This window comes from Lycorma delicatula, chromosome 7 (genome assembly GCF_047948215.1).
Source record: "Lycorma delicatula isolate Av1 chromosome 7, ASM4794821v1, whole genome shotgun sequence".
NCBI lineage: Eukaryota > Metazoa > Arthropoda > Insecta > Hemiptera > Fulgoridae > Lycorma > Lycorma delicatula.
In genome coordinates this window covers 116,079,870-116,093,463 of record NC_134461.1, presented here as the reverse complement: position 1 = coordinate 116,093,463, position 13,594 = coordinate 116,079,870, and the positions used below count along the sequence as shown (strand labels likewise).

The 13,594-nt window shown below is 31.6% G+C and overlaps 1 protein-coding gene across 2 annotated transcripts in view; it reads right to left on the bottom strand.

Annotated features, from left to right (window-relative positions):
- LOC142328485 (uncharacterized) overlaps positions 1-13,594 on the bottom strand; it is a 40,777-nt gene that overhangs the window by 16,195 nt on the left and 10,988 nt on the right. For both annotated transcript variants that reach the window (XM_075372304.1, XM_075372305.1), the window contains exon 3: positions 7,945-8,238. In XM_075372304.1, the coding sequence (XP_075228419.1) occupies positions 7,945-8,238 (294 nt within the window). The remainder of the gene's footprint in view (positions 1-7,944; positions 8,239-13,594) is intronic.

Below are 13,594 nucleotides of genomic sequence, written 5' to 3'. Positions count from 1 at the left end.
TCATAAAATTGTAGAATAAAGAACAGACCTCAAACAGAAAGCTCTTTTGTTGTGCAGCTATGAAAAGCAATTTGGGTCTTTTTTAATAGTCAGCTAACTTTTCTATCAGTTTTAACAGAAATTATTTGTTTCTTCCTTCACAACCCTTTTTTAATTTTATTTTGAACTAAATTTAAGGAACTGCATAATGTTTTAAGATGTTTACAGTAAAATTATTTTCAATGTTCACTGACAGCCAAAATCTAATAAAAAAATAAAAAATTGATAACACAGTTATAGGACTTTCCCATTACGCAGCTAAAGCTGCATTCCAGGAAAGTCCTACAACTACGGGTTGTTTTTGATGCACGGCTTACACACATACCTTAATGAAAAATATTTATCATTTTATTTAAATATAATATTTTTTTATCTAATTCAATAATTCTAAATAAAGCACATGCACATACTGTATTTAATTTGCGGGAGTAAAAAGGTACTAGCGGCGATGGTCAGCATTAATTAACTAATGTAATTTCACATCTTACACAGAGCAAATTTTGTGTTTACAGTTGGCAGACTGGTGTAGCTGTGAGGCTAACGCACCGGTACCAAGTCAGCTGGGATCAAGTTCGAGACCCAGCCAGATTGAGTTACTTTTTTACACTTTAAATACTATTCATTTATTTAATTCTACCGTTCACCAGTAACGTCACAACATAGCAGATGATAACACCTTTTTTGGGGGTTGGGGTGCAATTTTGCAAAAATCTTTTTTTTGCAAAAATTGTTTTTTAATTGTTAACAAATGTGCATAAGAAAAATATAACCTTAATTAATCTTGAGATACTAAAGATGACCTACTTTACAGCCTCACACCCTTAATTTTAAAGTTGAAAATCTAATGGTATCAATGTATATAGAAGTAACAAACTGACCAAGTTTGATCAAAATCGGTCTAGTAGTTCTGGAGATTTAGAGGGTAGAAGGTGATTTAGAGGCCAACACTGAACACACACATGAATGCGCGAGTACACATGAACATTAACATTAACACCCAGAAAATTTCCATCCGTTTTTTTGGGTTCCTTATGTGTCAAAACATCAAGATCTGGTGAAAACTGCATATGCCCGAACTGGACCGATTACAATACTTTTCCTTCTAGAGCTGTAGTTTTGCTATAGTGCTATCTAGACAGGAAAGTAGAAATAAAAACAACTGCTCATCTCTTAAATATACTTATACTATTCTTTTATATAACCTCTTTTCAAAGTTATGAAACAATGAAGTTGCACAGTTGTGTATAAAGGCAAAAATAATGGGATTTTCCATATGTAATTTTTCATAATTGAAAAGGTTTTCTTTAACACAAAAACAAAAAATTTCAATCTACACCCTTTTTCTATCATATTAAATTTATTAAATATGAATTTCAAAATTAATTACTTTACAGATGAATATTGTTAGAATAGCTACATTAAAGGGGAAAGTATGGTGAACTTGCCAAAAATGGAATACCAGGTTTCTAGCAAATCTTTACATTTTAAGGTACAACTAGTTCATCTAGATAAAAAAACATGTATAATGTATGTGCTGTATGAGGTAAATAAATTTCATACTTTGGCCTTACATTTCAGGATTGACCAAACCGATTTTCTTCAAATTTGGCTCAAATACTTTTATATACGTGGCACTGATCATGTTAATTATTTTTCAAAATTCATTCAGGGATGGGGGTATTACAAAAAAAACAATTTTGATATTTTTACAAAAAAAAACATCACTTTAGCAAATTTGGTACCCACATTGCATAAATAAATAATCAAAAAAAACTTCCAAAATATACTTCCCTACCTCTTAAAATTGAAACACGTATTTTTTGTTCTTTTTTTTCATCTCCCTTCATTTTTAATATTAAAGATTTTTTTTTGCCATTTTATACATCATATAAAGGGCTATCAAAATATGTTTGCAATTTTCCAAAATTAAAAACCCCAGACTTTATACACGGAAATGTTTTTTTGAAAATATTTATGTTTGTTTTAGCCTTATTGGAGGAGATGATAAATTTAGAAAAAACTTTACTTAAGCAAATTTGTTAAGCACCTTTATTTCATTCACATTTTTAAAAAATTTATTCCCATCCTCTAAAAAAAAAAAATATTTTCTTTTTTGTTCTCTCTTTTACGTGTTAATATAAAAAAAAATAAAAAAATATTTTTCTAAGTCAATTTAAGGAAAATTAATATATTGGTGACATCTAGATAGTTCTAATATGCCAACCATACTCATAATAAAAAATAGTCACTATATAAAACTGTAATACATTATTCATATATTATGTTCATTAATGGAATACTAAAAACTTCACATGCGTGGTAGAGATCTAAAAAAATAAAATAAAACTTTCAATTGTTTAAACCAATAAACCAATTGAAATGATTTATTTATTTGATTTTTTTAAATTGATTTGCTTTTTTTTTAATTTAATAAGATGATCATGAATGAAAGGTTAATCATACATTACAATATTACAAAGAAAAATACTAAATTAATAAAACTATTACATAAGTTTTTTTTGGACTTACAAATCTTGAATTACAAAATATTAAAGTTATGGAATACATTTTTTTTAAATATATTACACCCTAGTTTCACTGATAAGTATAAGTTAATGAACAAAAATAGAATTATATTTGCATCAGATGTTAAATATGAAAAAAGAGCAAAAAAAAATGTTTACTGCAAATATTATAAACAAGCCTAATACAATGCCTATATACTATGATAACCTTGATAACACAGTAAAAAATAAATGACTAACAACTCATAACAATTCATGTTTATATGAAACAAGTGATTAAAAAACAAAGAAAAACAGGAAATTCAGTTAAGTTTATCAATGAATAAATGTAGTACTGTGATAACGATGTCATAACATTAGCAAAATAAATTCAAATAAGGAATATATTTTTAAGAAAATATTATTGCAGTATAATCTTTATAATTACTCACCTTCTGTTATTTGTCAACCTGGAAATATTTTACAAGATAATTTTACTTTCCTGCCTAGCACTATATAGAAGGGAAAGTATAAAGTATGGTAATTGGTCCAATTTGGGCATACATGGTTTTCCCCGAATCTTTATATTTTGGCACCTAAGGGACCCAAAACATTGGATAGAAATTTTCCAGATGTTAATGTTCATATGTTTGTGTGTCTGTTCGATGTTGGGCTCTAAATCACCTTATATGTCCAGAACTACTGGACCGATTTTGACCAAACTTGGTCAGATTACTTCTATATATGGAGCAGTGATGCTATTAAAAAAAAAGTCAAGGGGGTGAGGCTGTAGAGCAAGATCACCCTCAGTATCTCAAGATTTTTCCTAATTACGATCTTATTTTTCGTAGGCACATTTGCTAATTAAAAATAATACTATTTCCAAAAAAAGTTTGCAAAATCGCACCCCACCCCAAAAAATGCTCTAAATAAACTACTGGCTAAATGGGTATAGTGTGTCGTTAGTACCCCTTCTCACCAAAGGAGTGCTAGTGTAGCACTGGCATACAGCTGCTGTAGTCATTTCTCTCTCTCTCTCTTTTTCTGTTTAGCCTCCGGAACCACCGAAAGGTATTTCAGAGGTTGAATAAGGATAATATGTATGAATGTAAATGAAGTGTACTCTTGTACAGCCTCACATTGACCATTCCTGAGATGTGTAGTTAATAGAAAACCCAACCATCAAAGAAAACCGGTATCCACAATCTAGTATCTTGTATCTATGTTACAACATCACAGGTAGGTGGCAGAATTAAATAAATGAATAATACTTAAAGTGAATAAAAAGAAAAGTGGTCACTAATTTACCACCACACCCACGTGACTCAAATATGAAAAATGGGCTTTAGTAATTATTTTTTTGCTCTTCAATTTTAATGTTTTAAGTTTAATGTGTGATTTTTTAAAAAGAAGGAGTTTTATTAACTGATGATGAGGGGAAACCCTCAAAAGCACTTTTATCAAATAACAATAAGCATAAACTAAGAAACATTATTGAATTTTGTACTCTTGGTGGTAAATTGTTTTACACTTTTGTCTTTGATATTATTATTATTATTATTATTATGCTTTTACGGCCAACATGGGACCACTTAAGTCAATTTTAGTTGGATCTTTTCAGAAAAGCGTGTTATTTTACTCTTTCGAGCTGCCCAGTATTTCTTCATCCGTTCAGATCTTGCTTTCTTTTCTTCATCCGTAACACCCTCTTCGTTGTATTTTGTCGTTTGTCTGTCTTTTGTTTAAATCTAATGCTTTTATCTTTTAGGTTTGTAATTTTTCCAGTTTTATTCTGTAGGTCAGTCAGGGAAATTCCCAATTCTTTCATATCTTCTCTAATTTCTTTGATCCACCCTACTTCTAGCTTTTGGAACCAGAGCTTTTCAATGATATTTCTTGACAGTCTTGTTTCCGGTGTCCTTATGAGATGACCGAAGAAAGAGATTCTTTTTTTCCGCATAGTATCAGCAACAGGCTCTATTTCTCGATACACCACCTCATTTGGCACAATCCACCATTGGCCTTCTTTTTGGTGTTTTTTATTGATACACGTTCTGACAATTCTCCTCTCTATTTTCAGAATTTTTTCAATTCGGTTTTTCTGAGTGATTTTGAAAAGGGTCTCGCTTCCGTAGGTGACTTCTGGCTGTACTACAGTTTTATAATGTTTAAGTTTTGTTTTAGCAGAAAGGCATTTTTTGTTATATGTTGACCAAGTTAATTTTTGGGATTTAATCATTTTATTTGTCCTGTTTTGCCATGTCACTTTTTCATTTAAATTATAAGTTATTATTTCCCCTAGATATTTAAATTGTTTTACTATTTTAATTTTCTGATTGTTTACCGTAATGTGCTCTATTACCAGAGGATCTATGGCCATTAGTTCAGTTTTTACGAAAGAGATATGAAGCCCTATCTTTTGTGCTAGGTTTTGAAGGCTCATGATTTGTGTTTTGGCTTCTTGAATATTATTTGCTAAAAGAGCGAGGTCATCTGCAAATCCTAGGCAATTTAGTGTGATGGAGTTTTTCTTAGTACCCATTTTTATATTTTTGGGATTTATTTCATACCATTTTCTCATGACAAATTCGAGGGCGCAGTTAAAAAGGAGTGGTGAGAGGCCGTCTCCTTGCCTCAAACCAGTTTTTATGTAGAAGGGTTGAGAGAGTTCACCTCTGAATTTCACTCTGGACTGGGTATTGGTTAAAGTTAATTTTATCATGTTTACGAGTTTAGGGTGAAGGCCCAGGTTTCTCAGAATATTCAGCATGGATGGTCGGTGTATACAATCATAGGCCCTTTTAAAGTCGACGAAGGTGATTATTAGTTGTTTTTTCCGTCTTTTATATAAGTCCATCATAAGTTTTAGGGATATTATTTGCTCCGGGCAACCTCTGCATGGCCTAAATCCCCCTTGGTATTCCCCAAGTTCCAGTTCAAGTTGGTCTTTGCATCGGTTGTATATGATTCTCGACAGGAATTTGTATGTGCAATCCAGGAGAGATATGCCTCTGTAGTTTTCAGGATTAGTTTTATCCCCTTTTTTATGTAATGGATGGATGAGGGCTGTGGTCCAGTGTTCTGGAAGTTTTTCTTCGTTCCATATTTTCACGAGGCATAGATGTAGGGAAGTTTTGACTGAATAAACTGATGAGTGTTTCCAGAGTTCTGCAAAAAGCTGGTCTTCTCCGCTTGCTTTGTAGTTTTTTATTTCATTTAAGGCTGCGAGAACTTCTTGAATTGTTGGCGGGTTGATATTTACTGGTGAAGTTTTAACTGGAGTTTCAGTGTCAATCTCAAAAAGCTCTGAGGGGTCGTCACAGTTGAGGAGTCTATTGAAGGTTTCTGCCAAAATTTCAGCATTTTCTTTATTGGTGTGGGCCATATTTCCTTTTTTAAGGGAATATGGGTGGGTGGTTCATATCTTTGAAGAGCCTGACCAAAAATTTTATAATAGTCTCGGAAATTAGTTTTTTTGGAACTTTCTTCTATTTGCTGAATCAAGTTTTTTTGGGCTTGTCGTTTGGTTCCTCTTATAATTTTCTGAGTTACTTTGATATATATATATATATACAGGACATTTCATAATGTTCCATAATAATAAAAAAGAGTATTATTATCTATACTACATAACATTTTAAGTTTAATACTACTAAGTCTTTTATTTCAGTTTCTTTATAATGATAATGTACACTCCACAATATTAATTATGATAAATATTATCTTCAATGATGCTATAATAGTAAACAAAAACAATAAATCTATTTATTATTAGGGTTTAACAGTTAACTAAACAAGTGAAAGAATTTTTACCGATGCATCATGAAAAGTTTTTTTCTTAATTAACTGCAAACACATAAAGATTTATTAGGTATTAAAGCAATTCTATTTGAATGCTACTAATACCTACTGTTACGTATTCCCAAAAAGAAGAAAGCACACAAATGTGATTATATAACGTTAAACCTGATGACTCACAGTTCTAAACTGTTACATGAATTATCAACCATTATATGGCAAATGAAGTAGATAAAAATATCTTGGAGGACCGATTTGGTTTCAGGAAAAATAGAAGAACAAGAGAAGCAATCCTGTTTCTCCGACAGATCATTGAAAAATATATTAAAGTGGATAAGCATATTCTAATTGCTTTGACCGATATAGAATATGTTTTTGATAATGTTACCTGCAACATCACAATCAAAACCATTTAAAATGTTAAAAAAAATGGCTTCATAAGCTAGAGAATTATCAAGTAGTTTTAAAACAATCAAACAGCATTAATTGTAAGATACAAAGTGGAAGCACGAATAACAAAGGGAGTAAGACCATAGGCCACACTTGTCTTTTTTTGTTATTTTATTTTACTGTACAACAAAATTTACATATAAGCTCAATATATTATTCAAAATTTAAAAATGTAAAACATAATTTCAAATAAAATAGCAAAAAATTAAACAATACATTTTAATGTAATAGGTATAGAATTTAATACTAACTAAAGACATGGGACACCACAAAAACTAGTTATTGGAAATTAATATGGTAAGTTTAATTTATCTAATTACTGTGATTGGTGGTTTATATTTCATAAAATATTAAATTTTATTAACACAGTGGTCAAAATGTTGATGAATTATTTGAATATTCAAAAATGAAAATGTACATATAAGAAGCAATGAAAAGTTCTCAACTGTGAGATAGTAGTGGAATAAAGATTAATAATGTGTTATATAAAATGTACACTTTGCATATGATATTGCTCTAGCAGCAGAAAATGATCTCAAAACCTCTTTAAAGAAAATGAACAACCTTCTGAGGAAAAGATGTACAACATGGAAATAAATAATATAAAAACAAAGATACTGAAGTGCATGCAAGGCAGCAGTAAAAATCTGATATTTTGCTCGGTGAAGCAAATTGTCTTACATTAATGCAAGGCAATTTAGATACAAAGAAAGTCATCATTTCATCTGAAATAAAGAGTAAGAAAGATGTATGTTAACAGATTTCTTAAAGCAAAGAAGGCATTAATAAAAAGAAACGCTATTGAAATCAAAGAACATATTACTCTCAGCAAGAAAAAACTTTAAAAAGCTTTGGAGTAAGGTGACATAGGGCTCAGCAACTTGGATGTTCCTGAAGGCTACAAAATATAAGACAGTGTTTTCTGTATTGCTTCTGGGCTGTAGGATAATTAACAATTAAGTCTGAGGAGAATAGACAGAACTGATTTTTTATATAACTGAAAAAGAGAAAACTTCTGTATTAATAAAAAATATAATAATTAACAAAAATTAATGTAATTCAAATAATTAAAATAATATAATAAAAGTGTTTTCATTAAAATAAAAAAAAAAACATGTTTAACCTGTCTGAATAAAGTGTTTGTTTTACTTACTTCTTCAGGGGTAAGAATTTTTGATTCTGGTTCAGAGGTAGGCAAACATGGTGGTGGTGATGATGTTGATGATGATTGCTGAAGGTGACGATCATCTGACTTCACATTTGTTGTTGGTAAAATATGATTATTAACAGGTTGTGAAAAAACAGGATTAAGAAGTAATTTATATATTCCAGAATATCGTTTTAATGAATCTGGATTTATATCAGGTTCAATACATGGTTTTTGTCGCCTTTCTTTATGTCGATACCATGGTTGTATTATAGTCCACCCTAATACTAAAACACCAGTCTGTTAAAAAGAAAAATAATAGATTTTAACATTAACAAAGGGTATTTATAAAATTCAATCTAAAAAAAAACACACCTGCATATGGTTTTTAAAGATACATTTTTTATTAAAGTAAAATTTCAAATTTAATTTTAACCACAATCAGTGAACTTTACTGAGAATCAAAGGTGAGCTTAACCCCCACTTTTGATTTCAAAAATTGAAAATTTTTCAAATCTAATACAGATCGTCATATAATCATTATCCATTCCTGATAATGAGTTTCTGGATATTATAAAAGTAGGGTATCATAAATGAAAATCATACTATAAATATTAAAGATATTTATCTTATGCATCAGTATCAGATCTTTTTTTATTACTAGTTGTTGATAACAATGAAATAGACGTGGCATAAATTCTGTTTTACCACAAATATATTCACAGTTAAATACAAGAAAGTATACAGAAATAAAATGGAAAGGTAAGACATTAAATTTTTCTTTATAGCATCTTATTTCTTACTCAGTGGCGACAAGTAATTGACAATTTTTTTCCAATCCTTCTTACTTTCAGCATTTTTTTAGGTTCTCCAATCATCACTTCTCTTCTCAAATATGCAACACCTAACACTGTCCAACCAACTTGTTATCAGTCTGCTTCTAGTCTTTTTTTATACAATAACATCCATTATCCTTTTAGGAATTCCTTCCTCTCCCATTAAGTACAGATGGTTAAACCATTATAACTATCTCTTACCAATATTTTTTTTATTACAGACACCCATTTAAATCTTCTTTAATTCCTTCAAAGTGTGTTTTATTTACTACTCACCTTAAGAAATTTATTTTTGCTACCATTAATGGGATTTCTACTTTAGTTCTTACAAAAGCTTTTTGACCCATACAGAAGTTTTAGGTAGATATGATTAAATGACAAAATTCTATTTATTTGGGTGTTATTGGTTGGAAGAGTGCAAGTAGAGTTTAAGAAAAAAGTAGAGTAGTAATTACAGTTAAAATCTTTAGCTAGTTGTATAATATTCCTACTAATTTATAAAAAAAAAAAAAAAAATATCCACAGATTAAAAAATCTGTCGGTCCAGTCCGACAGATTAAGAGGCTAGAAGGATAAATATTGCTGGGAAGACCAACTACAAATAATTACACGTGAATCAAGCTAGCGAGATATTAAGACATCAGTCCCACAAGGGCAATCCTGCGAGGAGAGGCTGCGAGTTGTGTGAGTTTGGCGAAGTTCTGCAAACCAGTCCAGCGAGACATTATGACATCAATTCAGCGAGGAGAGTTTGCAGTGTGAGCCTGCGAGAACATTCTATGCGGAGAACAGTAAGGGAGAAAATTTCCAGTGTGAATTAAATTCGATACAACTAAGGTGACGCCACGGGGAATTCCAATAAACAAGAAATAGTATCAGTGAGTTACCGTAAAACTATAATTGAAAGAAACAATGTACTAAATTTCATTAATAAACTGTTAGGGTAGTTTTATTTGTGGACAGCAAAGGTATTTGCAAGTGAACGTTATATGATTGTTTGTTAATACAAGACTAGTGGTTAAAAAGGGTTAAGACTAGCGGTTTCTTTTGTTAATTGGTCTTAATTCTAGTTTTCTATTTTCTACGTGGAATAAATTTTGAATGGTTTATTTTAAACTCTGTCTTGTGTGTAATCTCTATTTATCATTGACATTATGACTATTTGAACTGTAATATTATGATTATTATTCTTTGTCGATTATGCGATTCCAAATTGCATGGACATTTATGAAGAGATGATTCTGTATCGAAAAAGAAAAAAATTCATACAAACATAAGTCAGAAAACGGTTTGTTACAGATTTGGCTCACGAAACATTTACCTTTACCTTCCGCTCCATCAGTGAAATTAAACCGCACTGAAATTCTTGGAGTACAAATCAAAATGGTAAATTTGATACTTACTAATGATTCTGATCTAAAAAACTGAATAAAAATGGTTCCAGACCTCTATCTGAATTAGGTTTTAAGAAAAATGGGGTAAAACATGAATAGTTTTGTTAGAAAATACACTGTTTTAGGTTTCAACAAAAATAACTGTTAATTTACCAATAAACAAATAAAAATTTCTAATTAACTTTTTACAGATTTTAATTCTGAGAAAATTGATGTAAATAATGTCTATTAAAATTAAAAACAGATTTGTATGTGCGCGCGCAACTGTATAGCTTAAAACTGAACTGAGCCAGTTCAAACTGCTTCATTTGAGGGTCACTTTTAATATTAGCCAATAGTCAAAGAATTTCTGCCAATTCAAAAAAAAATGTATATTTAAGTTATCACAACAAAGTGGTACAAAATACACATCTTGCCATAAGATTTCTCATGATTTAAATTTGATACCATATCATATAATAATTATAGAGAACAGACAAACTAAAACATCTTTAATTATTATTGATGGCTTCTCAAAAACAATGTTGATAGACGATAGACCTGATGTTGTATTTCATGCCGGATGATTTAATTTCTCTGATTCATGGTTTACTTTATTTGGGCATGTTAATTTGGACCAAAGACCAGGTATTGGATGACTGAAAATCCTAAGCGTTCACTTCACTATGAAAAAATTAGTGTATGGCAAATATTAAAAAAATTATTTACTAGACCATGGATACTGTTGTTCTTGGGTGATTGGGTTTCAATTAACCACACATCTCAAGAATGGTTGAACTGAGACTGTACAAGACTGCAGCAATTCATTTACACTCATACATCTCATTCATCTTCTAAATAATGCCTGAATGGTAATTCGCAGAGGCTAAACAGGAAAACGAAAGACAGGACAATCTCTGGGGTTCAGAGCATGGACTATTTGCATTTTACACAGGTATAGGTGCATCATCCAAAATTCTCCTTACTATTCAAATCAAAACTCCAAGAGCAACACTGTAACACCTGGCAAATCTTTGATAGCTTCTTGTAATTGTTACTCATACAGCCTCCACATTCTCAGACGTCCTAACAGTTCTTGCACTACCAACTCTATTCATGTTGTTTAACCTATTGTTTGTAAGTTGTAAGCCCAAACAGAAATGACTTTCATATTTGGAGCAGCGGCGCAATGCAGATGAAAATGTAGATAGAAATCGCATTGTGCACATACGTAACTTCAACCACCTTCTAAATACGCTATAACAGTGAAACCTTGTTGTTCACTGGTTCAATGCTGCATGGTTATTAAACTTACAAGCATGTGGGACATGAAGGGACTGGAAGTCGAGAGTTTCAAAAAGTATGCAGGATCTGTATTTATAAAATAATAAATTATGTAAATTTTAAGAAATTTATTTGTGTATTTATAAAGATGATGAATGGACAATATGATTCCGGAACCGATTTAAACTTTTCTCCATAATTAAAATCTCAATTAAGAAAATCGGTTTGCGCCTCCACGTTGGATCGTCTGGATAACCAGTTAGAAACGTGGAGATTTCTACTGGTGAACTAAATCGGAATCACCTCTCTGGATCACATCCAGAGTTGTAACTCAGGGATTTATTCCCACCGAAGGCTGACTTGCCTTTGAAAGTCAAATATGGAAGGTCTTTTAAGAAAAAATCCACCGTCTGGTAAATACCAGAGAAGGCTGCACTCGGATCCAGTGGGCAGCTACTTAAAAGATAACAACGAATCGGAGCGTTTGGAAACACCCAAAAACAACACAACTTCAAAATTGAGGATAAAACACAAGCAAATAAACTACATTGCCACTCACAACACTAATTCTCTAACTCAACCCGGCAAACTAAAAACTCTAACAGACATAATGGACAAACAAAAAATCCTAATCGCAGGACTTCAAGAAATGAGAAACACGATCAAGAGCCGTTTGAATCTCAGGGTTACAGAATTTACAAAGGAATCCCCGGGAAACGTGTGATGAAGAAATGCCCACAGTTCGAACAGGATTTGCAATCAATCTTAAAATAATTGACTCAGTCATAAAATTTAAGTCTTACTCCCCCAGGATTTCAACCTTAACCCTAAAATCAACCAATAAATTCTACACCATAATAAATGTCCATGCTCCCACCAATGACAAAAACAATCTTAAAAAAGATAGAGAAGAGATGGACAAATTCTGGGAACTTCTTGACCAAACTGCAAACAACATAAATAAGACCCACACTAAGATTTTAATAGGGGACTTTAATGCCCAACTTGGTAAAGAACAAAGATATCGTGATATTATCGGAAAATGGCCTGCCCAGAAGAAAACTAACAAGAACGGCCAAAGACTTGTCGAATTTTGCAGAAACCATAATATGATCTCAAAATCCACCTATTTTATGAGAAAACCAAACAAATTGAAGACTTAGAAACACCCAGATTTGAAAAAAAGGGGAATGGCAACTCGGTCATGTTTGCATGGACCAGAATTATTACAAGGAGATTTATAATGTAAAAGTCTTGAGAGGAACAGATACTGGATCGGACCATTACTTAATTAAAGTTAAAATAAAATTCACCCCACATAAAAAGAAAAAATCCCAACCTAAAAACAAAAGAGCTTATGATCCACATAAATTAATAAACAATGCCATCTTTGAAGAAACAACAAAAAAAATCAAATTAACTAATAATTTAAAAGAACTGACATCCCAAATGAAAGAAATAGCTGAACAACTAGCCCCTATAAACCCAAGAAAAAAACACCAATGGTGGAATGAAGAATGTGACAAAGCATTCAAAGACCGATACCGGGCTTGGATCAACCACCAAACCCAGAAAACTGAAGAATCTAACCATGAATTCACCAAACAAAGGAAAATAACTCAGAAAATTATAAGAGGAACCAAACAACAAGCCCTAAAAAACCTGATTCCGCAAATAGAAGAAAGTTCCAAGAAAACTAACTCCCGAGACTATTATAAAATTTTTGGTCAGGCTCTTCAAACATATGAACCACCCACCCTTATGCTGAGAAGAAAAAAAAGGAAAAATGGCCAACACAAATAAAGAAAATGCTGAAATTTTGGTAGAAAGCTTCAATAGACTCCTCAACTGTGACGACTCCCCAGAGCTTTTTGAGATTGACACTGAAACTCCAGATAAAACTTCACCGGTAAATATCAACCCGCCAACAATTAAAGAAGTTCCCCCAGCCTTAAATGAAATAAAAAACTACAAAGCAAGCGGAGAAGACCAGCTTTTCGCAGAACTCTGGAAACACTCATCAGTTTATTCAGTCAAAACTTCCCTACATCTATGCCTCGTGAAAATATGGAACGAAGAAAAACTTCCAGAACACTGGACCACAGCCCTCATTCATCCATTACATAAAAAAGGGGATAAAACTAATCCGGAAAACTACAGAGG